The 27,717-nt window shown below is 38.0% G+C and overlaps 5 protein-coding genes across 6 annotated transcripts in view; 4 read left to right on the top strand and 1 right to left on the bottom strand.

The window, feature by feature from the left end:
• The window catches only part of LOC105233463 (flotillin-2), a 351,794-nt gene that overhangs the window by 79,781 nt on the left and 244,296 nt on the right, over positions 1-27,717 (bottom strand). The window lies entirely within an intron of this gene.
• On the top strand, positions 5,249-7,803 carry LOC105233460 (glucose dehydrogenase [FAD, quinone]). Its single transcript, XM_011215553.3, has 3 exons — positions 5,249-6,343; positions 6,401-7,243; positions 7,311-7,803. Exons 1-3 carry the CDS (start codon positions 5,666-5,668, stop codon positions 7,689-7,691), a joined length of 1,902 nt encoding a protein of 633 aa, XP_011213855.2. The 5' UTR covers positions 5,249-5,665; the 3' UTR covers positions 7,692-7,803.
• LOC105233459 (uncharacterized) lies at positions 13,578-14,674 on the top strand. Its single transcript, XM_011215552.4, has 2 exons — positions 13,578-14,295; positions 14,364-14,674. Exons 1-2 carry the CDS (start codon positions 14,007-14,009, stop codon positions 14,468-14,470), a joined length of 396 nt encoding a protein of 131 aa, XP_011213854.2. The 5' UTR covers positions 13,578-14,006; the 3' UTR covers positions 14,471-14,674.
• Positions 17,767-20,760, top strand: LOC105233458 (glucose dehydrogenase [FAD, quinone]). Its single transcript, XM_049455676.1, has 2 exons — positions 17,767-18,952; positions 19,013-20,760. The coding sequence occupies exons 1-2, from the start codon at positions 18,617-18,619 to the stop codon at positions 20,591-20,593; spliced, it is 1,917 nt and encodes a 638-aa protein (XP_049311633.1). The 5' UTR covers positions 17,767-18,616; the 3' UTR covers positions 20,594-20,760.
• On the top strand, positions 24,912-26,922 carry LOC105233487 (glucose dehydrogenase [FAD, quinone]). Its single transcript, XM_029553486.2, has 2 exons — positions 24,912-25,208; positions 25,266-26,922. The coding sequence occupies exons 1-2, from the start codon at positions 24,912-24,914 to the stop codon at positions 26,832-26,834; spliced, it is 1,866 nt and encodes a 621-aa protein (XP_029409346.2). The 3' UTR covers positions 26,835-26,922.

The raw sequence follows: 27,717 nt of genomic DNA, 5'->3' as shown, positions 1-27,717 counted from the left end.
CGGTGCGTTCAAACTTTGCAAACTACTTTTCAACGTTCGATTTCCCTGATTCAGCGTCAAAATAATGTTAATCAATCTAAATATTGGCTTCAACAGTATTTATTAACACGCGAAATTCATTTTTATCCATTTTTTCACAATGAAGAGAGTTGTTGCACTTAAATAGATACGTAGGTTGCTATATGTATTTCTGGACTAGGCAACACTAAGTGTTGTCAGGTGCAATCTGACATTTCCATTTGAAAGTTTGACATTTTTTAGCATAACATCACTCAGAACGTTTTGTCATTTAATCGTGAATTGTTTTATTTACAGGGAATTAAAAAATTCATCTCGGCCAAAAAATGGAATTAACTGGTGAACATTTTCGTGCGATCATTTTTCACAACTTTCGACGTGGATTATCACGACAAGAGTGCATCGATGAACTAAAATCTTTGTATGGCTATGAAGCACCATCCTATAGCACTGTGAAAAACTGTTAAAACGAATTCAATCGTGGCCGACGCTCGCTCAAAGACGAATTCCGTGAAGGTCGTCCAAAAACTGCCGTTGTGCCAGAAAACATCGATGCCGTCAGTGAACTGATAATGCAAGACCGTCATGTAACATACCTTCAGATAGAGGCATGCCTATGCATTTCTCCCACCAACATACATTCGATATTGCATGAACACCTGGCCGTAAAAAAGGTTTGTTCCCGTTGGATCCCGCACAATTTGACAATCGCTCAAAAAAGGGCTCGTGTGGATTGGTGTAAAGAAATGCTGAAAAAATACGATCGCGGTGCTTTAAAAGACGTTTATAAGATCGCCACAGGTGACGAATCATGGATCTATGCGTATGAGCCCGAAACAAAACAGCAATCGACCGTGTGGGTCTTCCAAGACGAGCCAATTCCAACGAAAAAAAAGAAACATTTTCGTTGATAAATATGCCTATTTTCATTATTAGGCCAGAAATATATATAGCAGCCCTCGTATAATTCACAAACTAATGATCCGACAGCTGCCAAATTTATACATGCGCCTTTTGAAGTTTAAGGTTAACTAAAAATCATGTGGATTTAATTCTAGTAGCGCCATCTATGTGTCAGGCCGGGCACTTTTCAGTTGAGTTCAGTTTCTCAAACCAATAACAGTGTGAGTCAATTTTTTCAAGTTAACAATGGACATCTAAACGTTGAGTGATTTTTCGTCGAAAAAAGGCATGTTTTCGAGCTTTTTTTGTTGAAGATACAGTTTAAATCTCTTTTTAAGTATGACAATCGTATTATTTGCATACTTGTTACATTGATTTAAAGCACATCCAAAGAAAGTCCGAGACGTACATTACTGAAGAGGAAATATTGAATAATAATCGGTATATACATAGTACCGAGTGGTGTGAGTCATAATGACTTACATGTTGATTATTGCATAGATTAGCTCACCTAGAATAGAAGAAAAAAGAAAAGGAAAATGTTAGTTTCATATTAAGTTTGTTTTTTATTTTAATAACGAGTAGAGGAATTATAAAATAAAATCCAATTTATGCGATAATTGCTTATTGAAAGACTTATAACAAATGCATTAATATTATAAATTATTCACAATTTATTTGAACACCTGTTTAGGTAGGCTGCTTAGTATATCTAATTGTTCAAATATAATATAATATAACAGGCGTTTCGAACGGTCACTTGATGAAGTCAATTAGCAATTTGTTCGAAGCGTATCATTGTTAATTTATTAAATTAAGTGGCTGTCTGAAAAGCTGGAGGAAAAGTTTTATATAGTAGTTGTAGTACTTATCCGTTTTAATCTTTCCTAATTAAAATAATGTGCTCATCAGAAATATGCACCATAATTAGTCGAATAGTCGTTTCTGAGGCTAAACTAAAGCTTATCTTATTACAGTGGTAGACATTTCGTATAAGCACACAATGAAATTTTTCGAAAAAGCATATTTAAAGCAGATTATTTCGAAAAAAAGATTTTGATATGTCAATTACTGTAATGCTATATTGTATACCAATGACTGGCGTCAGTAAGTCGGCATGTAACGGTACTTGTTTAAGTAGGCAAATCACAATAAAAGAAGTATCGCAGTAGTAACGCGGACATTCGTATAAGCGCATGTTAGAAAAATACATATTTTTTAAAAGAGGAGCTGCAGCGTAAATTTTTTTTTTGCTTTTCATTAGACGAGATAATAAATAAAAGGTAAAGTAGGCTTTTTAGTGTAAAATTTTGTATTTACATGTATTTTATTGATAATTTAGATCATGCCTAAAGGATCCAACAAAAGGTAACCAAAAACTGACACTCCGTCAAAAAGGGCAAATACTCCATGAAGCAACAAAAAATAAACTACATTGCAGCCAAATTAAAGTAAAATTAGAGATCGACGTAACACCTCGTCAAATCGCCAGGGTGTTCAACACTTCCCCGAACGTTAAATGGACGTAATTGAAGAACAAGCCACGTTTAACAACACAGCACAAGCGAGAACGGTTAAGATTTGCCAAAAAATACATGTCCTGGAAAAAGGAGTGGCAAAGGGTTATTTTTTCGGATGAGAAAAAATTCAATTTAGACGGACCAGATTGCTATAGTTGTTACTGGCACGATCTAACCAAAGAAAATGTGGTGCGATCGAAGCGAAATTTCGGAGGCGGGAGCGTCATGGTTTGGGGAGCATTTTGCTATGATTCTAGGCTTAACCTGGTACCCATAACATGCCGCATGAATTCCACAGCGTACATAGATCTACTCCAACAAAACCTCATTCCATTTGTAAGGCAAGCAACGGAAATCGAATATGTATTCAAACAGGACAATGCCTCGATACATACTTCTCGGCAAACAAAGGCGTGGTTGGAGAGCCAAGAAGTGCCTTTACTTGATTGGCCGGCATGCAGTCCGGATTGTAACCCCATAGAAAATCTGTGGGGAGTAATGGCAGGGAAAGTTTACGGCAATGGGCGTCAATACAGCAAGGTCAATGAGCTTAAAACTTCAATTCTGCAATTTTGGCTTGATTTGAGCGGAGATTTGCTCAAAAATCTTGTTGAGTCTAAGCCAAGTCTCATTTTTGTTGTTATTGAAAACCGGGGTGGCCATACCAAGTACTAAGATTAAGTTAAAGTATCGAGTTTTATTTTATTTTCCAGAAGATGTGGAGTGCGCTTAAATGAATGTCTCCTTAAAAATCCAGATTTCTTTAAAATTATGTTAAGTTTTTACTAATTACTGTTGAATTGATAAAAATTTAAAATTAACAATATGTAAGACAATAAAATGAATAACTTTCAATATAATAATGCAACAATTGAAGCTTTTATTTATTAAAAACCCAAAACATATGTGTGCGCTTATACGAATGTCTACCACTTTATTTGTTATGACACCGTTCCCACGACGTTTGGTTTACGTATACGAAATGAACACGGATTTATATTCGGCTAAAATTATTCTACCCTTGTAGGGTTACTATAGACTAAACACCAGGGTACAAGTGATCAACTTTCTAGTTTTTCATTGCTGTCATCATAAAAACTATATTTCTGTCAGAGCAGACCAATGTAGAGAGAGTTGTAACCACGAATGTTTCCTATACGATTTCGAAGTCGTTCATGCATTTTCTTTTAAAGAAGTTCATTAGTTCATATTCAAGCGATCGTCGAAAGACCTCTGGATTAGTGGTATTTTATTAAGTAAGTATTATATATCTTGCTTGTTATGTGTATATTTGAACCAGAGACCTGCATTGGGTATGATCGATCCGGTTTGATCAGCCACGCTCAAAACGGTCACAACTCAGCACAGCGGTTCGCAACAAAATTGTTCGATTGAGTTTCGTGCTCAAAACGAAGGAGTTCGATCAGTTGATTGGATTGCTCTGCTTACTGATTGAAACTGATTGGTTGGTTCCGGTATGACGATTGGAAGTGATTGTACAGAAAAAGACGATCAAGTCCAACGATGCACGAAAACTCATAGGCTAGTTAGTGAAAAACGCTTCCTTCCTTCCTTCCTTTTCCTTCCTTATCGGCAAAATGAGTGCACAGTCAAGAACGTGGTAAAAACGCAGAAATCAGCCATCTTTGCTTTGCTTTCATTTGAACAATGTTGCCATTGCCCAATACGCATATATAGTTTTAAGCACATCTTTGTTTTCAATAACAATTTTTTACAATATAAAGTATCAAAACTGAAAACAAACTATTAAAAATAGTTTATATATTTATAAATAATAGCATTCGACTCTGATTTTGAGTTATTTTAAGAAAATTTCAAACATATTGAACAGATTGAATTATAAAAGTTGATAATTACTGCAGTATATCGATATTGGCAACCTTGCGTTGTGAGAGAGCAATCAGCTGAGACGTTTACGACGGCAAAAATCCAAATGTCGCAGATTCTCACGTCAACGTCACGTCAGAGTAGCGTTTTTCACTGTTCAGTTACATTGCGCGCCCATAAGATAGGTCGTCCCAGCTGACACGACCCACGATTCTGCGTTGTTCACTAACCAGCCTATCAGACATCGATCAAGTTGCGTTTGAATTGATTGTGATTAGACCAATCAGATCGAGAATTGCCCTGCAAATATGTATATACATAGTTTGTATGTACATATTTGTGTGTTTTAACGGAAACAAGTTGCGATGCATAAAATTAACCAAAACATTACTGCATATATTTCTTCATTTTTAACGCTTAAAACTAAAATTCAATTAATGCTTAAAATTAATAAATAAAGGTAATGCTTAAAATATTAGGGAACACAAATTTCAAATTTTTATCACTTCTTCATTGAGATCAACAAAAACTTAAAATTAAAAGAAGGTAATAAACTTGGTTTCTTAATCGCTAAAGCTTTAAAAAAAATGAATTTAAAAACAATAAATTATCAACTGAACATGGTCCGAGCCTATTTCTTTTTTAAGTTATAATATTTCCAGCTAAAGAAAAAGAACGCTCAGCGACTGCGCTGCTGGCAGGAACCAACCGGTATGACCAAACGGTATGATTGTGATCGATCGGAATGCAAGCAGCATTCTTTGCTGCTCACACAAGGCTTTCGATCGAGAAAAATCATTACGAAACAAGCAACAGTGATTGAAACTGATTGTTCGCTTCGAGCACGCTCGCTTACGATCATTCATTTTTGTTGAAGCAAAGTTTTCCGTCACAAAAAATCTGAGTCAATGATCGGGTATGATTGAAAAAATTGTGATCGTTGCAGCTCTCTGATTTGAACACATATTGCATATCATACACATGTATAGTACGTACCAAGAGCAATAAGTATTATGATAAAAGCACATTGAACCCAAAACTTAAATGAGTATTCAAAACTTTAACTGAGCCTTTTGATTTTAGACCTCCACCTCATAGTTTCTATAAAGCTCAAACTTTTGAGCATTTTTGCTCGTTTATACTTATGTTTTGTTTTTAATATTTTGTCTCGTCGTTGGAAGAATTCTGCTAGCACAGCGAATTGTGATTTTTGGGTCAACAAAGCACCGTCTGCCGAAGAAGCATAACACCAAGCTTAATGGCCTAGTCTATTTGCAATCACAGTGAAATTTTGTAAACGGTTGAAAACAGTTGAGCGCGCGTGAAATTTAACAACCAACAAAAAGAAGACTTCTCGTTGCGGTCAGTTTTGTGAAATGTTGGGTGGAGCTGGTCTTGTAACGCTGTGGCGCTTCGTGCTCACGGCTTTACCAAGCGCGACTATAATTATCATGCTCATCGATGGCATAAATATTTACCGACCGGACATAGTTGACGAGGATAATCGACTGAGCGCAACGAATATTTTGAATTTACGTGACTCGTATGACTTTGTTATTATCGGTGGCGGTTCGGCAGGTTGTGTGCTCGCATCGCGTCTGTCGGAGGTGCGTAACTGGAGTGTGTTACTGCTGGAAGCCGGCGGTGATGAACCCATGATATCGGATTTGCCAATGTTGTATCCAGTATTCCAGCGCACTCCATTTGATTGGGGTTATCGCACAGAGCCATCCGATCGCTACTGTCTCGCCATGCAAGGACAGAGTTGTTTCTGGCCGCGCGCTAAATTATTAGGCGGCTGTAGCTCAATAAATGCAATGATGCATATACGCGGTAATAGACGTGACTACGATCACTGGGCGGAATTGGGTAATGTTGGTTGGAATTATGACAGCATTTTGCACTATTTTAGAAAATTGGAGGATATGCGCGTGCCAGGCTTCGAGAACGATCGTTTCTATCACGGTTTCGGTGGACCGGTTACAATTGAAAATTATAGGTTTCCATCCCCATTATTGGACGTTTTCATGGAGGCAGCCACGGAGCTGAACTTTGTGTGTTGTTGCTATAAATATTTATCATAACTGTTTGACTAATTTTCTATTTTTCAGCTCAATCCATTTAACGACTTCAATGGGCGCAGTCAAACCGGCTTCGCTGTGCCGCATGGTACCATCCGCGATGGACTACGTTGTAGTGAGAATAAAGCATATATACGGCCAGTTTGGAAACGTCCGAACCTCGATATAGTGCTGCGCGCTTTTGTCAATCGCATAGTCGTCGACAAGGAGTCGAAAGTAGCGCGTGGTGTGCACTTTGAGCATTTAGGCTTCATGCATAAGGTTAGCGCACGTCGGGAAGTTATACTCTCAGCTGGCGCCATAGCCAGCCCACAATTGCTGATGACTTCGGGTATCGGGCCGGAGCGACAACTAATTCAACATGGCATACCAGTTATACAGCATTTGCCTGGCGTTGGTATCAATTTACAAGATCATATATCTACTGCCGGACCACAGTATCTCATTGACAACAGCGTTACGGGGCATCGCCTTTCGTTTATAGTGCCGGAAATGTTGAATGCACGCTCGGTGGACTCCTTTCTACATCATGCCGATGGATTTTTCTATGCCATGCCCATCAGCGAAGTTATGGGTTTCACGAGCACTAAATATCAAGACCCTAAACTGGATTGGCCTGACATACAAATCTTTATGGGCAGTTACGGTTATGGCGCTGACGGTGGCCTGATTGGCAGACGTGGTAGTGGAATATCTTTTGCTAATTACGAAAATATTTTTGAACACATGATTTACAAGGATGCCTTCACATTGACAATCTTATTAATGCGGCCGAAGAGTCGCGGCCGTCTCGAGTTAAGATCAAGCGATCCGCGTGTGCATCCACGTATCTATGCTAACTATTTCGATCATCCGTTGGATATGGCAGTACTGGTAAGTTAAGAAACAGACACTAACAATACATATGATTGAGTGCGACCTTTTAAATATTTCACCAAAGGTGGAAGGCGTAAAATTTGCGCACAGCTTAACACAAACCGCCATCATGCGGCGACTCAATGCCACGCTGAACATTTTCGAATGGCGCAATTGCCCCGAAGTGGAGTACCTGAGCGACGCTTTTTGGGAATGCATTGCCCGTTTCTACTCACAGACAATTTACCATCCGGTGGGCACTTGTAAAATGGGCGTGTATGACGATCCTTTTGCGGTAGTGGATCCACGTTTGCGTGTTTATGGCGTGCGCGGTTTGCGTGTGATCGATGCTAGTATTATGCCGACCATACCGACGGGCAATACGAATACGCCGACGATAATGATCGCCGAAAAGGCCGCGGATATGATTAAAGAGGACTGGCTCCGTTATGGAGGTGGGCAGTAAATGAAAAGAATATTCATATTTTTTAGTTTTTATATTTTTAAATAATTTAATTTATTTAAAATTCATTATAAAATTGTTATAAGATTTGGAGTAAAAACAAAATATAATACGAGATTGTGTTTTTATATTTTGAATATCTTACACAAAAAAAAAACACGATTACGTTGAATAATTAGCTTTTTACATGACTTTATTGAACGTGTAAATTGTTTTTGGTTTTTATCGTAAATTTGCTTACTAGCCATTTTTGTTCCTTTCTCGAGCGCAGACCTACTTTATTTCAAGTAAATATGTCGATTTTGCTGTTTCATTACACTGGAAGACTCTGTTTTGATTTAATTAAACAAATTTATTTTTGAAGTATACTTATATAGGAAATATAAATATTCGATGTACAATGAGAGGAAATTTTGGAAAAAAAATTAGTAGAAATGGGTCGACAAACAAGTGTGGAAATTAGACAGCAAATGATTGAACTGTACCAAGACGGTAAATCTCAAAGGGATATACATAGAAGAATATGTTAATAAAAGTCGGGGAACTGTGCAGCACATAATTCATCGTTTTGTTAGAAAAGAAAGAACTGCAACAGACAGAAAACGAGCAAAAAGCGTTTATAGGTATTTATCGTGCGAGAAACTAAACAAATCCTCATTGTAGTGCTCCAAAACCGGCCCATATAGTTTTCAGGAAGAATTGTTTTTTAATGGGCAGATATTTCGAAACAAACCATTTATTAATCAGAAAAACTGCATGGCAGTTGGTGAAACTGGAAATCTACATCATATTCCAGGCACAATGAACAAATTCGTTTATATAGACATTTTACGTCAAAACATCAACCTAAGTGTTGAAAAACTGGGGATCGTAGAAAATTTTTATTTGTATCAGGACAACGATCCCAAGCACAAATCTTTTGTTGTGCGGCAATGGTTATTATATACATATGTATCCACATGTATTGGAATCTCCGGACTTAAACATAATTGAAAATTTATGGGCCTCTCACGATCAAAATGTTCACAAAAATAGGGTTTCATCGAAAAGGACCTTTTGGATGGCTTACACACGGAGCGGCGCGGAATTCCTTTCACATATATATGCAAATTATTGGAATCGATGTCCAGACATCTACAAGGGTAATTTCTGTGAAAGGTGGTCCAACAAAATATTTACGTCTTATTTGTGTTATTTTTAATATATACATATAGCTCCCTTTTACTGTGAGCATTTTTAGCTTTAATAAATTTGTTTATACTCAAAATAGGCGCTGTTTAGATGCACATTGAACTACTACAAATGAAAATTCAGATGATAAAAGAATATAACGGGTGATTTTTTTGAGGTTAGGATTTTCATGCATTAGTATTTGACAGATCACGTGGGATTTCAGACATGGTGTCAAAGAGAAAGATGCTCAGTATGCTTTGACATTTCATCATGAATAGACTTACTAACGAGCAACGCTTGCAAATCTTTGAATTTTATTACCAAAATCAGTGTTCGGTTTTTTTTTTTTTTTCGGACAAATTTTGTTCAGCGATGAGGCTCATTTCTGGTTGAATGGCTACGCAAATAAGCAAAATTGCCGCATTTGGGGTGAAGAGCAACCAGAAGCCGTTCAAGAACTGCCCATGCATCCCGAAAAATGCACTGTTTGGTGTGGTTTGTACGCTGGTGGAATCATTGGACCGTATTTTTTCAAAGATGCTGTTGGACGCAACGTTACGGTGAATGGCGATCGCTATCGTTCGATGCTAACAAACTTTTTGTTGCCAAAAATGGAAGAACTGAACTTGGTTGACATGTGGTTTCAACAAGATGGCGCTACATGCCACACAGCTCGCGATTCTATGGCCATTTTGAGGGAAAACTTCGGACAACAATTCATCTCAAGAAATGGACCCGTAAGTTGGCCACCAAGATCATGCGATTTAACGCTTTTAGACTATTTTTTGTGGGGCTACGTCAAGTCTAAAGTCTACAGAAATAAGCCAGCAACTATTCCAGCTTTGGAAGACAACATTTCCGAAGAAATTCGGGCTATTCCGGCCGAAATGCTCGAAAAAGTTGCCCAAAATTGGACTTTCCGAATGGACCACCTAAGACGCAGCCGCGGTCAACATTTAAATGAAATTATATTCAAAAAGTAAATGTCATGAACCAATCTAACGTTTCAAATAAAGAACCGATGAGATTTTGCAAATTTTATGCGTTTTTTTTTAAAAAAAAAGTTATCAAGCTCTTAAAAAATCACCCTTTACAAGTTTTTTTAATAGCAGTTGGGTTTTAGTGTTAATAGATACAAATATTATGTGGCTCACTGTCGAACAGCAGGTTGCAGATTATAACGCTTAAAATGCTAATATATGTAAACAGGGTTTTGCCGAATTTGAGCGCAAGTATTTTGTAATCTCTCATATAAACACACTCCCCATATTATTTCTTAAGAAGTGCCACATTTCCTCACCCAAACCGATTATACGTAATCCAAAATTGTTCTATGGTTGCGTCAACTCCAAACGCAGGATTTCTAATTTTCCGTCCGCTATGAAATATAATTTTAGTATGTTTAGTGACAATCACACCATTGCTAATATGTTCGCTGAATTCTTTAAGTCCAATTACTCTCCAAAATCTCCAAAAAATGTTCCGCATCAGCACAAGTTATATCCGATTTCTGTCATTAATGCACCTACCATTTCCGAAGCAGACGTCTTATATCAGTTAAATATGTTAGAACAATCATATAATTATGGCTCAGATATGATTCCCTCATGCTTTCTTAAGAAATGTGCCAAATATACACTGGTCGGCATATATATTTTGTCATAGCATTCATTTGACCTTTAGACTCTTGAACTAAGTACCGGTGCATTATTAGAACCGAAAATGATGATGAAAGAGAAGTGCAAATTAATAACTGTAAATATGCGAAATATTTCGTCAATTGTCTTTTGTTTTTTCGTTCTGCTGATAAGAATGCCGGCAAGCAACGATTTTTGCAGCGGCATATATATTTTGTCATTGCGTAATTTAGTTGTTTCTAGGCAAGCTGAAAGTGTGGTTCAAGAATATTATTACAAGTTTTCATTAACATTGCATAAAGTTGATCTTTTAATATTTAAAATGGTTAAAACATCTGAGCTGAGCACCAAAATAAGATCAGAAATTGTGATCAAATACAGCTTGGGTTTTTCCGTAATAAACATCGCTAGGGAATATAATTTGTCTCGTCAGACCATTTACTATCAAATCAATAAATATAGAAAATGTAACGATGTCACCAATGTTCGCCGTAAAGGCAGAAATCGAAAGACAGGAGCTGATGCCGACCGTCTTATCGTCCGTGCTTTTAAGAAGGACCCTCTAAAAACACCAAAGGCTGTGTCCTTGGAATGGAATGAGACTGCATCCACTTCCATAAGTGAGAGAACAATACGCAGGCGTTTGATTGAAGCAGATATGAAAACATATATTGCAAAGCCAATACCTTTCATCACCCTAAAAAATAGACTAAAGCGTTTGGAGTTCGCGAAAAGGTACATCACCAAGTCCCCTTCATTTTGGTGTAAAATCCTGTGGACGGATGAGAGTAGTTTTGAATTCCACGCATCTCAAAAGAAAGTTTTTGTAAGAATTAACAAGAATTATCGTAAAAAAATTGCTTCTGTGTGTCAAAGAGTAAGCCATGGGGGTGGGAGCGTAATGTTCTGGGGCGCAGTTTCATACAATGGTGTGGGAGACTTGGTTCCCATAGACGGATCCATGAACCAGAACCGATATTTAGAAACCTTAAACAATTATGCACTTCCTTCCGGCGACAGATTAATAGGAAAAGAATTTATTCTCCAACAGGACAATGCTCCATGCCATAAGGTGAGATTAATTACTAGGTTTTTAAGAGATGTTGGGGTGGAAACCCTCGATTGGCCACCACAAAGTCCTGACTTAAACATTATTGAAAATGTGTGGTCGCTAATAAAGCGAAATAGAAGCACTGATCTGACCAGGACAAAACCAGAAACCATCACTGAGGTCACAATGAATTGGAAAGAGATTCCTTTGAAATACCTCCAAACCTTGGTCGAATCCGTCCCGAATCACCTCCAAAAGGTCATAGACACCAAAGGAGGTTATATTTTTTTATTAATTTCCAGTTTAAAATAGATTTATAAAACAAAATAGTGAATTAAGATAAAAAAAAATGTTTGTCAAAATACTTATGCCACCCATGAAAGTACTTTGTTTTTAGTTTTAATTAAATAAAAAATCTAAATCAATGTTAAACATGAAAAATTGTTATATTTATAATTTAATATATTGTAACTAAATGAACTATGTACAATCCATAAATACTTTTCTCTTTAAAATAAATAAAATTTCAAACCGAAACTGAGGCATCGCCATGTCAAAATATATATGCCGACCAGTGTATATACAAACCCCTAACAAAACTATTTAATTCATCTCTTATGCAAGGCTTATTTCCATTCATATGGAAAAAGTCATTTATAATTCCTTTACATAAGAGTGGATTTAGGTTATCTATTGAAAATTATAGGGGAATAGCAAATTTGTCGGCAATACCTAAACTTTTTGAAGCAATTATAACAGACGACATAACCTTCCGGATCTCTCCACTAATATCTTGTTATCAGTACGGTTATGGTAAAGGGAAATCTACAATAACTAATTTGTTTGAATTTGATGTTATATACCCAGATTTTAGTAAAGCTTTTGATAAAGTAAACCATTCAATTCTTTTGAATAAACTTGATCTTCTTGGTTTTCAACCAATACTTCTAAAATGGGTTGCTTCTTAGACCTAGATTCTCTAGAATTCAACAAGTCATATTTAACGATATTTTTTCTGACATAATCAATGTTCCTTCAGGCGTTCCACAAGGTACCAATCTTGGTCCAATTCTGTTCTTATTAATGACATATCATCTGTTGTTAAGTTTTCAAAAGTTTTATTATATGCTGACGATGTAAAACTTTTTAAAACGTATACTTCAAACAGCGAAAGATGTCAGTTGCAAACAGACTTAAACAACCTAGTTTCTTGGTGTGATAGAAGTGACATGCCATTGAACCGTAAAAAATGTAAAACGATGTGCTTGTCACGCAGATCTGTAGACCCTACTTCATACGCAATACAAAACTTTAGGTTGGAGAAAGTATGCAGTTTTGTTGACCTGGGAGTAACTATGGACCCCAAACTCAATTTTAATCTTCATGCAACTTCCACGGGTTTTAAAGCTAAAGGCGCTCATAGTTTTGTTAAACGTTGGTCTAAAGAATTTAGAGATCCGCTTACCACAAAAATTTTTTTTACATCTCTGGTGAGGGTTATATTAGAGTATGCTTCTGTGGTTTGGAACCCTAGTTACCAAGTCCATTCGGATAAGTTAGAGTCCGTTCAAAAACAATTTTTACTTTTTGCCTTAAATCATTTGCATTGGGATTCCAGTTTAAACCTTCCCCCTTAGACTAACCGTTTAAAACTTGAACTTGAAACTGAACAATCAATATTAAGTTTTTATATTGAGATGTCTTTACGAAATTTGGCAGAGATTATGCATTTTCCAAGGCAAAACTATAACACTGAAGAAATTTTTCTTTTTCTAAGCTGATTCTAGAAACGCCGTTCGTATTGAGTCAATCCGATCTAAAACACAAACAAACTTGCTCGTATACTCTCATTTCATATTTACAAGTAAATACATGTATATTTGAAAGCTATTGAAGGAGTTGCAATTTCAATAGCTGTCTGGGTTGTCTAGGACCACAGAATGTCGAAATTGAGTCACAATGTTATGAAGTTGCAGCTCAAACGATCTACTTTGAGTCTCACTATACTCTTTCAAGAGCTATATAAAAATACTAGGACCACAGAATCTCGAAATTGAGCCATAATCTTACGAAGTTGCAACTCAATTGATCTATTCGGAGCCTCACTATACAAAGCTCCTGAGTGTAAATGAAATAGTTTCCGTCTCGGCATTTGTTACACAATTTGAGAGCATACATGTGTGTCACAAAGGAGTATGTTGTTGGTGAGTCGTTGCGCATGCGCTAAATAGTGTACGCCACCAGCGCCTGAGTGACATGTTGCAGGTGCAAGTTTTGAGCAAGCATAGCCTTAAACGAGTACGTATTATGTTAATAAATATTTGCACATAACACAGCATGCAAGTGTATTTGAGCGTTTACATTTCATCGCCGAGCGTCACACACCGCACAACATCGTAAATAATATAAAGAATGAAGCGCTTGCGCGATCAGTAGTCAGTCGAATGTATAACGAGAATGTTGCCGTTAGCAAACAGTTTGTACTCTAAGCGCAAGCTTTGCTACTTAATGCTTGGCTGGATGTTGCTCGTAACGGTCGTAAGTGCGCAGGGTCAACGTGATCAGTTCATCATACGCGTTGCCGAACTACCCAATGACTTGCCCAACGAAGCGGACGGCACTGCAAGTGTGGGCGGTGGGCTCAATTTAAATTTAGGCGATTTCTCAAGCAATGCAGGTTTGGGTGGTTTGACGGTTGGCGATGCGTCGGCGCAACTACTGCAAGCGCCCGATGTGGTAGTGGAGGGTGAGTGCGCTCTAACGCAGATTTAATACTTGAAGTGTGTTGAAATGCATTTTAACCGTTTTTCATAGGTCTGAACTTGCTGCAGCGCAACAATTTGGTGGCCGCAGCTGGCAATGCGCAAGCGCCTGGACCACAACAACGCGTGCGTCTGAATAGCTATTTGCGGCGACGTTGAGTCGACCGTACAGACAATAGCAGAATTAACGAATAATGAATAAAAAATCAAATATTCTTATTATTATTATTATGCAGCAACTATGCGAATAACATAATTATTACTTGCCTTCAGAAGTTGCACTAACTATGCGCGCCAATTCAATGCAAACCTTTTTTTTTTCATATACTAAAGCTAAACTTAAGTGCGGCGCGCAATTGTGAATCAGTTGAAATTGATTTTTTGTACCTGAACGCGGTTAATTAATTGTATATTATCACAGGTGAATGCCGTTTTGTGCGAATAATTTGCTTGAAAGTGTGATTGTTTCAATTATTCTGATTTCATAGCACAAAATCCATAATTGTGCGGTTGCCATGACAGCCTTGAGTTTTTTTAGTAAAATAAAAGTGAGCATACTTTAATTGGCATTTTCTACTTTATAATCGCACATAATTATTTACATAGGATACCATAGTACTTCTGCTTACACTGAAAAAAATTGCGCATAATTATGGAAAATATACATAGAGCTGCATTTGTCAGATAGCGAATAACTAACGCAATGATTGGTGCGATATATAAAAATAAATATATATAAAAAGGTATAAATATTTGATTGCAATATGTACACATATGTGACCTGGTCTACGGAAAGGGGCTTAGGTGTCAAAAAATCAATTTTCACTTTTTAGTTGATTCGGATGGAAGATGAGATGCTTTTTCACGTCATAGAATCCAAAAAAAAAATCCACGTTAGCTCCCTTTTCGTAGACCAGGTCACATATACTAAGTTATTCTCAACATTGTCAACCATACAAAACCATTCACAAGCAATTTTAACAAAAAAGTACCGGAAATTGTAAATAAAACGCAAAATATTTAATTATTCATCAATGTTTATTCAGTCGCCTTCAAAGTCCAATAAAATTTTCAAGACAAGCCTTAGTTGGGGAGGGGCGGTAAAGTTTTTAAGAGAAAAGAAATGACTTTTTAAATTTATTTCTTAAATATGGATTGAGTAATTTGTTCGGACCTTCTGTATATTATTTACCATACTTTTGACAATCTAAGACAATTTTTTCATGCAGAAATATTGAAGCATGAGCCGGTAACAGAGCTTCTCGCAGAACGTCTTAAGGAAAAAAAAAAAAAACACTTTGCGGTGTTCACCACAACTCGACTGGAAATTATCCGAATATTAAAAACCAAGAAAAATTAGTCAAATTATAATCAAATCCTCCCCCCTCCCATCGTTCTCTGGTATTTTTTTTTCATTGAAAAATGTTTGCCGGCCCTTTAAAGTTAAAAAAAGACGATATTTTCCAACTAAAAAAAATCCTCCATTTTGTGGATGTTAAACACCCTTAATGTAAAACAAGAAAAAACGTTAACTTCGGCTGCACTGAAGCTAACATACCCTTCACAGGTGCATTTCTTTTAGTAACTATGTGTTCAGTTTGTATGGAAGCTATATGCTATACTAATCCGATTTGAAGATTTTTTTCGGAGATTATTTTGTTACTTTTGTTACAGTAATTCATGTCGAATTTTGTGAAGATACCACGTCAAATGCGAAAGTTTTCCATACAAGGCCTTGATTCCGATCCTTCGGTTTGTACGCCAGCTATAAGCCATAGTAAGGCGATCTGAACAATTTCTTTCGATATAACATTATTTCTATGAACAATAACTTATACCAAATTTCGTGAAGATATATCGTCAAATGTGGAAGTTTCCCAAGCAAGCATTTGATTCCTATCATTCAGTTTGTATGGCAGCTACAGTTATTGTGGTCCGCTATCGGCAGTTCCGACAAACAGCTTCTTGAAGAGAAAATGACGTTTGTAAAATTTCAAAACGATATCTTGAAAACTGAGGGACAAGTTCGTGTATATGCAGACAGACAGACAGACAGACAGACCTGGCTAAATCGACTCAGCTCAACGTACTGATCATTTAAATAGTACATTCATATATACTTTATAGGCGGTCTCAGACGCTTCCTTCTGGGTGTTACAAACTTCGTAACAAACTTAATATACCCTGTTCAGGGTATGAAATTAAAGTTAGAATAGGGGGCGTTATCTTGCTGACCCATTTTTTGTTTGAAATTTTTTGTATTGTTTTACTTTTTAATACTATAAAAAATTATATTGAATCGTATTGTTTATAGCTCATTTCGAGGTAAATTGAATAAAGAAAGTGGGAAAAAAAATTTATAACTGCGTGCTTAGGGAGCGTAATGTATATAATAAGTCCAGTTGTTGAATGGTATATGGTTATAATTTATCCTTAAAAATGGCTTTAACTCGTACATATGTTAAGCATAGAGGGATGTGGTACATGACTGAAAGAATAATGAAACCAAATGGACGATTTCGGATTATAAAAATAACAAAGATTCAAACTACTTCATTAACTTAACTGAACTTTTATATTATAAGTATGAACCCATTTACTTATATTCCAGTCAATTTACAATTCAAAATGTTTGCTTCGAGAATGTTTTCGTTTTTATAAACTTTTTAATGGCAACTCGTGTGTCATTGGGTAGCCAATTAGAGAGATAGAATAGGATCTCAACTTCTCTTGTGCATCGATTCAATCATTTTGGTTAATGAATCGGGTATAAAGTGCGTCATTGCTAGACTCGTACCAAAAGACCTGCATGCGCCGTCATATTTGATTGTGACTGACTTTTTGTCCAAACATGAAACTTAGCCACCGTAATCGCTAGATTTGGTTCGCTCTCACGGTTTTTTCGAAACTCAAAAAATCGCTCCGGGAAAGGCGCCATGAGCCCATTGACCGTCCATAAAACAATGGCCATACAACCTTTTGCCGTCGTGAACAAACATGGATCAAACACACACTAATTAACTTAAGAGGAACCTTAAAAACGGTTGAACCGATCCTTAGTATTTATAAGTAATGAGGACTAGAGGTATTATTGACGATTTTATCCTTTTTGGTCATATTTAACAGAAAAGGATTTTATCTGATTTATTTTAAGATATAGTGCCTCAGTCTCATTTCAATATGTCTATTCATTCTTTGTTTACAAGCCACTTAGTGTCGCGTGTCAGAGTATTTTTTTACAATGGAAAAAATTGAATATCGTGCAGTGATAAAAATCTTATTTTTGGAAGGTGGAGCACAAAAAGAAATCATGAACGAATGTTAAAATTGTGTAATGATTTTTCATCTACAATTAGAACAGCAGAAAAATAATTTTCTGAATTTAAACGCCTTCCAAGCCTTGAAGACGATCCACGTGAAGGACGTCGTAAATTCGTGAAAAAGACCCAGTTTGCAGAAGAAAAAAATTCTTTTTCATCAGGACAATGCACCGCGGTGCACCGTGTTACAAGAGTATTTTGACAATAGCTAAAACCCATGAATTAAAAATGCGAATTGTTAGAGCATCCACCGTATTCACCAGATTTGGCCCCAGCGACTTCCATTTGTTTCCAGAACTCAAAAAATTTATGCGTTGCAAGCATTTTTCAACCAAAGGAAGAGGTCGTAACGGCTGTTGAAGCGTATTTTGCAGATCTTCCGGATTCTCACTTCAGGGATAGGATCCACAGATTGGATGATCGTTGGAGTAAGTGTATTACAGTTCAGGGAGATTATACTGAATAATAAAGTGTATTCTGAATCATAAAATTCTGTTGTTCTTGTCAAACGACAAAACTTATTGAACAACCTGGTAATTATTATTGTTATGAGTTGTCTTTTTGTATTGCGTGTTGCGTTCTCCTCAATTAATAATTCTAATGAGATGCTGTGACCTTTAGACAGCATTGGCTGAAAACACCATTGAAGCTCACCGTTCTTAGATCATAATTATAGAACTTGTCTACGCCTTCTCCATTCATCGCCAGTCAGTTATACGCATAATTATCAATAAAATGTTAACAATATTAGTACTAAATGCATTAATTTGCATTGAAACAAGCATGAGAAACGCACTTACTCTAACCACTATTATAAAAATATGGTTCTTATGATCAGCTCAGTCAGTACTTAATACTGTGCCAAGTTGAACAAATCAATTCCTGAGACAAGCGCTACGAAAGCAATTTACAACAAGGACCAATATAATCCTCGATTCACTTCTTATAAAATATAGATTTTATATTAAAGGGTAAAGCTAAAAAGATGTTATATTTGAAGGAAGTGATGAGCACACACTACCTTTTCAGAGTCACAATGTCAAATCTACTGGGTAATCAATGCGCTGCACAAAGCGTCGGCACTTTCAACAACTTGGTGACCACGCTAATCCAGACTCTGTTGGTCGCACAGTGTGAAATCTCATCGCTGTGGCCAAAAGACTACGCAGTTCATGCATTGGAACATGGTTTGGACACGTATGATTTTGTGGTGGTAGGTGCCGGCTCAGCGGGTTCAGTGATGGCCAGTCGTCTGAGCGAGAATCCAAACTGGAAAGTTTTGGTGTTGGAGGCAGGTGGTGATCCGCCACAAGAGTCAGAGGTGGGCATGTCAACTTATTAGAATGAAACCATTCTCATAGCAATTCTCGCATTTCTACAGGTGCCAAACCTTTCCTTAGCCTTGCAGCATACAAATTATACTTGGAATTATTTGACTGAGTATAGCGACAATGCCTGCTGGGGATTTGTTGATCGGCGTTGCTATTTGCCACGCGGTAAAATGATTGGCGGCACAGGTGCTATTAATAACATGCTTTATGTGCGTGGAAACCGTCGTGATTACGACCGTTGGGCTAAAGCTGGCAATGAAGGCTGGGGTTGGGACGATGTGTTACCGTATTTTGAACGTTCCGTACGCAAAGTGGGTAGTGACAAACATCCCCAGGGTTATGTAACAGTCAACACTTTTCCAGTCACCGATCCGGAGTTAGAACAAATGATCTATGCAGGTAGTGCAGAGTTGGGCATACCCCGTGTTCACGTATTCACCGAAGGCAGTGAGACCGGGTATTCCAACATACCGGGCAATACTCGGAATGGACGGCGCACGAGCACCGGAAAGGGACATCTCGCTCAAGTCGCAAACCGACCCAACTTGCAAGTGATTAAAAATGCGCGAGTGACGAAGCTAAATTTCGATAAGACCGGCAAAAATGTACACTCAGTGAGCTTCGTACTGCAAGATAAATACAAACTGAAAGTTGACGTTAGCAAGGAGTTGGTGTTGTCGGCGGGTGCAATAGATTCACCAAAGCTGTTGATGTTGTCTGGTGTTGGACCAGCAAAACATTTGGCTGACTTGAATATACCGCTTATACATGATTTGCCCATTGGTGATAATCTGCAAGATCATGTTCATATTTTGACTTTCTTCAAATTAAATGAGAACAAATCGAGTGCGTGGACAAAGGAAGATTCCCTAAATAGCACTTTTAACTATCTCATTTATCGGAAAGGTCCGTTAAGCGCTCAGGGCAGCGCTTCGCTAACAGGTTTCGTAAATACGCTGAAAAATAGTCCCTATCCAGATATATCAGTCCACCACTATTTTTATAGACGTGGAAATTTTGCTGAACTACAGCTTTTGCTAAATGGTCCTGATTTTAACGACGTTTTCAAAAACACACTTCTCAAGGCATTAGAAACTGCTGACATTTTGATTGTGCTCAATATACTCTCCCATCCAAAGTCTAAGGGACAGATACGTCTGCGCAGCACCGATTACAAGGATACGCCTAAACTGATACCAAACTATTTCAGCGAACCTGAAGACATGAATACCTTACTGCGTGCTATGCGTTTCCAAGAGCAACTGTTGAAGACTTCAGCCTATAGGGCAATGAATGCCACTTTACTACTTCCGCCCATTGATGAATGTGATACCCACGAACCTCAAAGCGATGAATACTGGCGTTGCTATATGAAGTATTTCTCCTCTACTACTTATCACGTATCTGGTACGGTAAAAATGGCACCCGAAACGGATGAGACGAGTTGTGTGAATTCACGTTTGCTTTTGGACGGTTGTGGTAATGTGCGTGTAACCGATGCCAGCATCATACCACAAATTCCCAGCGCCAACATAAATGCCGCTACAATAATGATAGCTGAAAAGGCAGTTGATTTCATTCGAGAAGATTGGTTGGAAGAGGACTCAGTAGAGGAGCATTTCTGGTACTAGTAAAGTTCAGTAAAGCTTTGTTTTACATTTTTGATTGTCCGTATGTGATATAGGAAAATTCAACCAAAGAGGATAAAATTAATATAATGGGTATATGAGGAAAAAGCCAAGCCAAATGTGTAATCATTATATCTAAATTTTAGATCAAAGCCTGAACCGATTTTACTCATATTCAGCGCTAGACCACATTATGGTTAAGATATGCACATAATTTTATTAAAGCAAATAAATGGTTTAAAGTCAGATGTATATATTCTGTATATTTGTGCTAGCAGAATATCGGTATGGTTTGCATAAACAACCGAAAGTTTGAAATACCAATCGTAACACCCTAATGTGTATCCGCATTAAGCGTATTATTGACAGAAACTGATGGTCTCCAAGTTTCATTAAGATATCTAACAGAGTGACCGATATAATGCTTTTATATCATGTTTCAAAATCCTTACTTTAGGTATATGAGAGGTGCAGGGTAATGATACCCAGTTATGGGTGACCCTTTATGCTGACCTCCCAGATTGAACGATATTTTTGGTAAAAGTCAGCCATAGACGCTGTGGTCCACATATTCGTTACCTGGGTTATGTCTAAAGTTCTGAAATATGATGCTCCCATTTGGACAATTAGAATACCTTAAAAAAACTATCTGTGCCATGTTTTATTAACATTAATGACTCTTGATTTATGAAGAGCAAAATGAAAAAATCATAACGATTTATAATTGAGATTTATGGGAAGCATGTGTGGTTGTTGTTCGTATCCATCATATTTCATAATATAACCTAAGAATATAGGAATAATACTATGCACTAAATTGGGTTATGACTGGTCAAGCAATTTCGATGGAATATGGTTTCATCTAAAGGTGGGAGCGGTAAGGCAAATCTCTTCCGTTCCATATATGTAGGTACGCTATTACGTAGAGACTTGCCGCATTTTTAGTATTCTCCTAAATATACGCCGTGGCCGTTTGTCAAAGGTATGGATGAATGTGTAATTGTTGAAGCCCGTTTATGAACCACCCTCATTTGGGTCAAAAATTACACAAGTAAAAAACAAAGTTATTTAAAGTATCATTCAGTAACTATGTACAACCAGCCTTTTAGAAATGTCAGCATGATATAACTCCCCACGAGTTGAGTTTTTGTAATTCATACAGATTTTATTACTAGTTGTTATTGTTGTGAGTCGGTTTTATAGTATTGCATGTTGTATTCTCGCAATTGTATAAAAAATATTAATAAGTGGTTGACGCATTTAGTTGTATATTCTAAAATTATAATTGAAATTGAAGAATCGTGAGAAATCCAATTCTTATCTTCTTACACAGAAGATTATAAAAAGATGGATTTCTATGATCAGCTCAGTCAGTGTTTTATTGAACTGTGGCTAGTTTAAAATCCTCAGCAAAGCGCAACGAAGGTAGTCTTTAACAATGTATTGGTCCTAGTTAGAGACGCCTCGATTTATTTCAAATTAAATATATTATTTTGAAGGGCAAATCTAATAGGTCAATTACTGCAAATATTGGAGGTTAAACTACACACAAATAAAATAATGAGTACACACTATAATTATTTCAGCATTAATTCATCATAATGTCAGCCCTACTGAGTTCAACAACTTGGTGACCACGCTAATCCACGATTCACTTCATATAAAATATAGATATTATATTAAAGGGTAAAAGTAAAAAGATGTTATATTTGGAGGAAGTGATGAGCACACAGAGTCACCATGTCAAATCTACAGGGCAATCAATGCGCTGCACAAAGCGTCGGCACTTTCAACAACTTGGTGACCATGCTAATCCAGATTCTGTTGGTCGCACAGTGTGAAATCTCATTACCCAAGCTGTCGCCAAAAGACTGCGCAGTTCATGCATTGGAACATGGTTTGGACACGTATGATTTTATGGTGGTAGGTGCGGGCTCAGCGGGTTCAGTGATGGCCAGTCGGCTGAGCGAGAATCCAAACTGGAAAGTTTTGGCGTTGGAGACAGGCAGCGACAAGAGTCTGAAGTGGGTTTGTCAACTAATTTCAATGAAGCAGCTCTTTAATTTCACATTTTCATAGGGACCGTATATTATCTCGCTTTGCAGCACATAAATGCCACTTGGAACTATTTTACTGAATATAGGATAAGGCTTGCTTGGGCTTTTTTGAACAGCGTTGTTATTGGCCACGAGGTAAAATGATTGGCAGCTCAGGAGCTGTTAACGGCATGCTTTATGTTCGTGGCATTTGCCACGATTACGACCGTTGGGCTGGCAATGTAGGCTGAGGTTGGGACGATGTGTCGCCGCATTTTGAACGCTCAGTGCGTCCCGTTGGTAATGACACCCACTCACAGGGCTACGTAAAACTCAGTGCATTTCCAGTCACCGATCCGGAGTTAGAACAAATGATCTATGCAGGGAGTACAGAGTTGGGCATACCCCGCGTCCACTTATTCACTGAAGGCAGTGAGACCGGATATTTGAACCTATGATTTTACTCACAAAATTTTGGTTTAGAAGAATTGTTTGGAATGGAGTCTGTAACGATCTCAAATATATTTTTCTTATGCATATTGTCTTTTAAAATAGACATCTTAAGGAATATATTTTATTTATGAAACATTATCTATTTCGGTATGGGAATGAGTGCAGAAGATCCAACAGGACTGCGGTTCTGCTATTTATCTTGCAAATGTCTATTAGCTTAACTATGTATGTATATCGCGGGGCTTAAATGTAAGGTCTACCAGTTCAAGACTGTGGACATTTGTTACGTTATCCTCCGTGATTTACATTTTTTAAGTGAGTGTCGTAACCAAAAAACGACGTTGGATTCACTGTGCAACTTCTCTGCTCACAACAAGTATTGCGTCATCGACCGATATTAGCACAAAAACGCATTTCTCAAAGCAAGATGAGGAATTTTGCATACGACTTTTTATTAATTTTTAGCAAGGTCCATATGACCGCAATGTTAGGTGCCCTAATCGGATACTGTGCTATATCTAGACATTTTCACCTCCACTGTCCTGCTTTCACTAGACTAGAGAAAGACATCTCGGTTGCCATACTTTTTATGAACCCGACGAATTGGCTGAGTTAGATATTGTCTGGCTCAATATTTTTATGGCTGGTTCTTTGTGTTTCCCGATGGTCTTTTGATCCAGTTCTGGGCATCGCAATGAACAGGCGTGTGGTTAATGATTGGCCACATGCAAAATTACCCTATTATCTATAGTCGATTACTGCTACTTTTGCATTATAGTATCGGATAGTCCTCCAACCCAATGATAATGAATTCGTACTAGTGTATATATTATGACATAGTCAATCTAAAAAGTATGGCTATTCCTAAAAACTATACAATTTAACCTTAATTTGAGATACTGAAGCATTTTGCAAACTTTTGGACAAGATCATTAAGGGTTTGTAACTGTACTCATTAACGTTTGAGGGTTTGCATAAAAGAAGGATGTCATGAATAGCTTCTTAACCAGCTGAAGAGATTTCCAAAAAAAAATGTTTTGGGACTCTGGTCTTTTTTAATTACTGTCCTACCTCACTTGACAAAAGAGGACAATTTTAGCGGCACTAACTGCGGAGATCTCCTCAGTCATTAAAATAATTACTCACATATGTATCTATAAAAAACTTCAGTAGCTTTCGTTATCGAGAGAAACTCTAATAATATTGAAACATCACCAATGCTTCTTCTTTTATTTTTAGCACTTAAGTGTATTTATTACTAATAATAACACCAAAAGCCTTACATCCAAAGATCGGAAGGCAATTGCGAGATAAGCACTTTTAATGAATCTGCGCTATTTTCTTCAACTGCAACTCAACAAGCACTGTTTCAGTGTAAGGTTTTGTGCAAAAAATCTTAAAAAGGAAATTAATTAATGTAAGTAAGCAGGCATTGACACAAATTGCATTAAAGCAATGACTTGAAAAAAGGGCAATTAAAAGCTTGCACACGGGTCTGTTATATAAAGCGAAACGCATGTGATACGCTCCGCCAGTTTCCAAGCTAAATTGCCGCTGGATAAAACGAAAATATCTAAGAGTGTTTGAATACAAGCATAAGAAACTCATTTACATATAAAATTTTCACGCTTTAGCGAGTTTAAACAGCATCATTTAAGGCCGTTGCACTGCGGTGCCCCTCAGTAGTCTCCGGGTCAATGTGAGTGGGAAGATACGTATGATAACTTAATTAATTACGCAGCAACAGGTGTCTAAAAAGTGCTATTTATAAATCATTATTACGAATTACTTTGCTTATCAATCGTCTTAGTAAAACCGGTTGCTAGCGAAGAATGCCGCTGCCGCTGTTGGAAGCTCAGTGCGCCGCACAGAGTATTGGTCCCTTCAATACTATGGTCAGCGCGTTAATACAAGCGCTCCTCGCGGCCCAATGCGCTATCTCGCCGCCCGAGTTGTGGCCACCGGACTACGCTAATGCATTGCTGGGACGCACTGAGCCAGATGAGTATGATTTTGTGGTGGTTGGCGCAGGTTCGGCAGGCTCAGTAATAGCCAGTCGGTTAAGCGAGAATCCAGCGTGGAAAGTGTTGGTGTTGGAGGCAGGCGGTGATCCGCCGCAAGAATCTGAGGTGCGCATATACAAAAATTAGAATAGAACAGCTCTCTTATCGCCCACATTCCCATAGGTGCCCGGTGTTTTATTTTCTTTGGAGCACACAAATGCCACTTGGAATTACTTGACTGAATATAGCAACAAGGCTTGCTGGGGTTTGGTTGATCGGCGCTGTTATTGGCCGCGTGGTAAAATGATTGGTGGCTCGGGTGGTGTTAATGGTATGCTATATGTGCGTGGGCATCGCGGTGATTACGACAGCTGGGCTCAGGCCGGTAATATAGGTTGGGGTTGGAACGATGTGCTGCCATATTTTGAACGTTCAGTCGGTCCAGTAGGTAATAATACGCATCCGAAGGGCTATGTAACACTCAGTGCATTTCCAGTCAACGATCCGGATATAGAACAAATGATCTATGCAGGCACCGCAGAACTGGGCATACCACGTGTACACTTATTCGCCGATGGCAGTGAGACCGGGTACTCCAACTTACCGGGTACAATAATGAATGGGCGTCGCATGAGTCCAAGCAAGGGGCATTTGGCGAGTGCTGCTAAGCGCCCAAACTTGCAAGTGATTAAAAATGCACACGTGACCAAACTGAATTTCGACAAGAGTGGTAGAAATGTACGATCCGTTAGCTTCACTGTGCGAAATGAAAGAAAAATGCGCGTGAGTGTTGGTAAGGAGCTGGTTTTGTCGGCGGGTGCAATTGAATCACCAAAACTTTTAATGCTGTCTGGCGTTGGACCGGCAGCGCACTTAAAGACAATGCAGATACCACTCGTGCATGATTTGCCAATCGGTGATAATCTGAATGATCACGCACAGGTTGTGACTTTCTTAAAACTGAACGAAGGTGTAGCATATAAACTTACGCCTCAAGATAGCTTCGATAGCACTTACAATTATCTCATACATCGTAGCGGACCACTAACATCACACGGCACAGCCTCACTCACCGGTTTCATCAACACGCTTAAAAACAGCCCATATCCCGACGTGGAATTTCATCATTTCATTGTGCGTCGTGGCGATTTCGCTGGCCTGGAAATATTTCTTCATGGTCTTAGCATCAACGAGTACTTTAAAGCACAAATACGCATCGCTATAGAGGTTTCCGATATTTTGGGCATGTTTAATATACTCTCAACACCAAAATCCAGCGGAAATTTACGGCTGCGCAGCGTGGATTACAAGGATTCTCCAATATTAACACATAACTACTTCAATGATGCGGAAGATGTGGCCACGCTACTGCGCGCCATACGCTTCCAAGAGCAACTATTGAAGACCGCAGCCTATAGAGCAATGAATGCTAGCCTAGTACTGCCTACAATCGCTGAGTGCGACACTTTTGAGTTGCAGAGCGATGACTATTGGCGTTGTTACATAAAATATTTCTCTTCCACCACCTATCATCAGTCGGGCGCGGTGAAAATGGCGCCCGCAACCGATCACACCAGCTGTGTGGATCCACGTTTAAGTCTACGCGGTGTGAACAATTTGCGTGTGGTCGATGCTAGCATAATGCCCAAAGTGCCCAGCGCAAATACAAATGCGGCTACGATTATGATTGCCGAAAAGGCAGCCGACTTCATTCGAGAGGATTGGCGTGATGCGTGGCAGCCCTTCTACTAATCCCGTATTTTTATTTAAATAACAGGTGAGATGTGAAGATACCATAAAAAAATTTATAAAAAGTGAATGAAGACCATAGATAAAGCAAGGCATACAAAGCAAAACTTTAAATGATTTTATATAATCTTTTTCGGGTGAAAAATATGAGTAATATTAGATCTATTTAATAAATGACGAAATGAAAGTTGAGTTTTTTGATTTAAGTGAAACGTAGTTAAGCACTACTTAGGCTAAAATATATTTACTATAAGAAAAAGTCTTGGAAATTTTAGGAGGTTTGAAGGGTTGATGTATTTAATGTGACTTTTCTTTGGCTGCATGACTCCTCGGCGGAGGAGGCGGCAGCCTTCTTTTAGCCGCAGCATCCTATTCTAACATTATGTGCGCTTTTCCACACAGCTTACAGAAGCGACAAGTTTCGTCAAAGCTCATCTCTAAATTGTGCATAAATAGATAATAAATGGGGTTTGCATCGAGACTTAGAGTCTATTGTGCCCTCCCCTAAGTCAAAAAGATTCCCATAGCCCCGGAACAGTGATGGATTTCAATATACGGCTAAATGGTATTAAGGCGATCTGATCCCTATTAAGAAGCATGGATCCAAGGGCCTTAATCCTGTGCATTCTGTCACCAGTGTACTGTAAAAAATCCTGTTATTTTATACCATTTTTTAATCTTTTGGTGTTGTATATCATTATCTGTTTCTTATTTTCTTTTCCTCATGTTTCTCCTGTGGGCAAGTTTGCAAGTTTGTCTGCTATTTTCTTTAATATGTGTATGTCACAAAAACTAAAATAGCCGAACCTTGTTTCGTTCGCCTGAAAGTCGACGCAGTACCCGGCGGAGGAGGGAACAGAGGAAGAGGAAGATCTCCACTCCATTG

This window comes from Bactrocera dorsalis, chromosome 4 (genome assembly GCF_023373825.1).
Source record: "Bactrocera dorsalis isolate Fly_Bdor chromosome 4, ASM2337382v1, whole genome shotgun sequence".
In the NCBI taxonomy this organism is placed as follows: domain Eukaryota; kingdom Metazoa; phylum Arthropoda; class Insecta; order Diptera; family Tephritidae; genus Bactrocera; species Bactrocera dorsalis.
This window is presented reverse-complemented; position numbering and strand designations above follow the sequence as displayed.

What these genes read in the sequence shown, in the direction of transcription:
- LOC105233487 (XM_029553486.2), top strand. Translation starts at nt 24,912, where the DNA reads ATGCCGCTGCCGCTGTTGGAAGCTCAGTGCGCCGCACAGAGTATTGGT. An exon ending in ATCCGCCGCAAGAATCTGAG is followed by an intron (nt 25,209 to 25,265) that starts GTGCGCATATAC and finishes ACATTCCCATAG; the next exon opens with GTGCCCGGTGTTTTATTTTC.
- LOC105233458 (XM_049455676.1), top strand. Translation starts at nt 18,617, where the DNA reads ATGTTATATTTGAAGGAAGTGATGAGCACACACTACCTTTTCAGAGTC. An exon ending in ATCCGCCACAAGAGTCAGAG is followed by an intron (nt 18,953 to 19,012) that starts GTGGGCATGTCA and finishes GCATTTCTACAG; the next exon opens with GTGCCAAACCTTTCCTTAGC.
- LOC105233459 (XM_011215552.4), top strand. Translation starts at nt 14,007, where the DNA reads ATGTTGCCGTTAGCAAACAGTTTGTACTCTAAGCGCAAGCTTTGCTAC. An exon ending in GCCCGATGTGGTAGTGGAGG is followed by an intron (nt 14,296 to 14,363) that starts GTGAGTGCGCTC and finishes CGTTTTTCATAG; the next exon opens with GTCTGAACTTGCTGCAGCGC.
- LOC105233460 (XM_011215553.3), top strand. Translation starts at nt 5,666, where the DNA reads ATGTTGGGTGGAGCTGGTCTTGTAACGCTGTGGCGCTTCGTGCTCACG. An exon ending in CAGCCACGGAGCTGAACTTT is followed by an intron (nt 6,344 to 6,400) that starts GTGTGTTGTTGC and finishes TCTATTTTTCAG; the next exon opens with CTCAATCCATTTAACGACTT. An exon ending in CGTTGGATATGGCAGTACTG is followed by an intron (nt 7,244 to 7,310) that starts GTAAGTTAAGAA and finishes ATTTCACCAAAG; the next exon opens with GTGGAAGGCGTAAAATTTGC.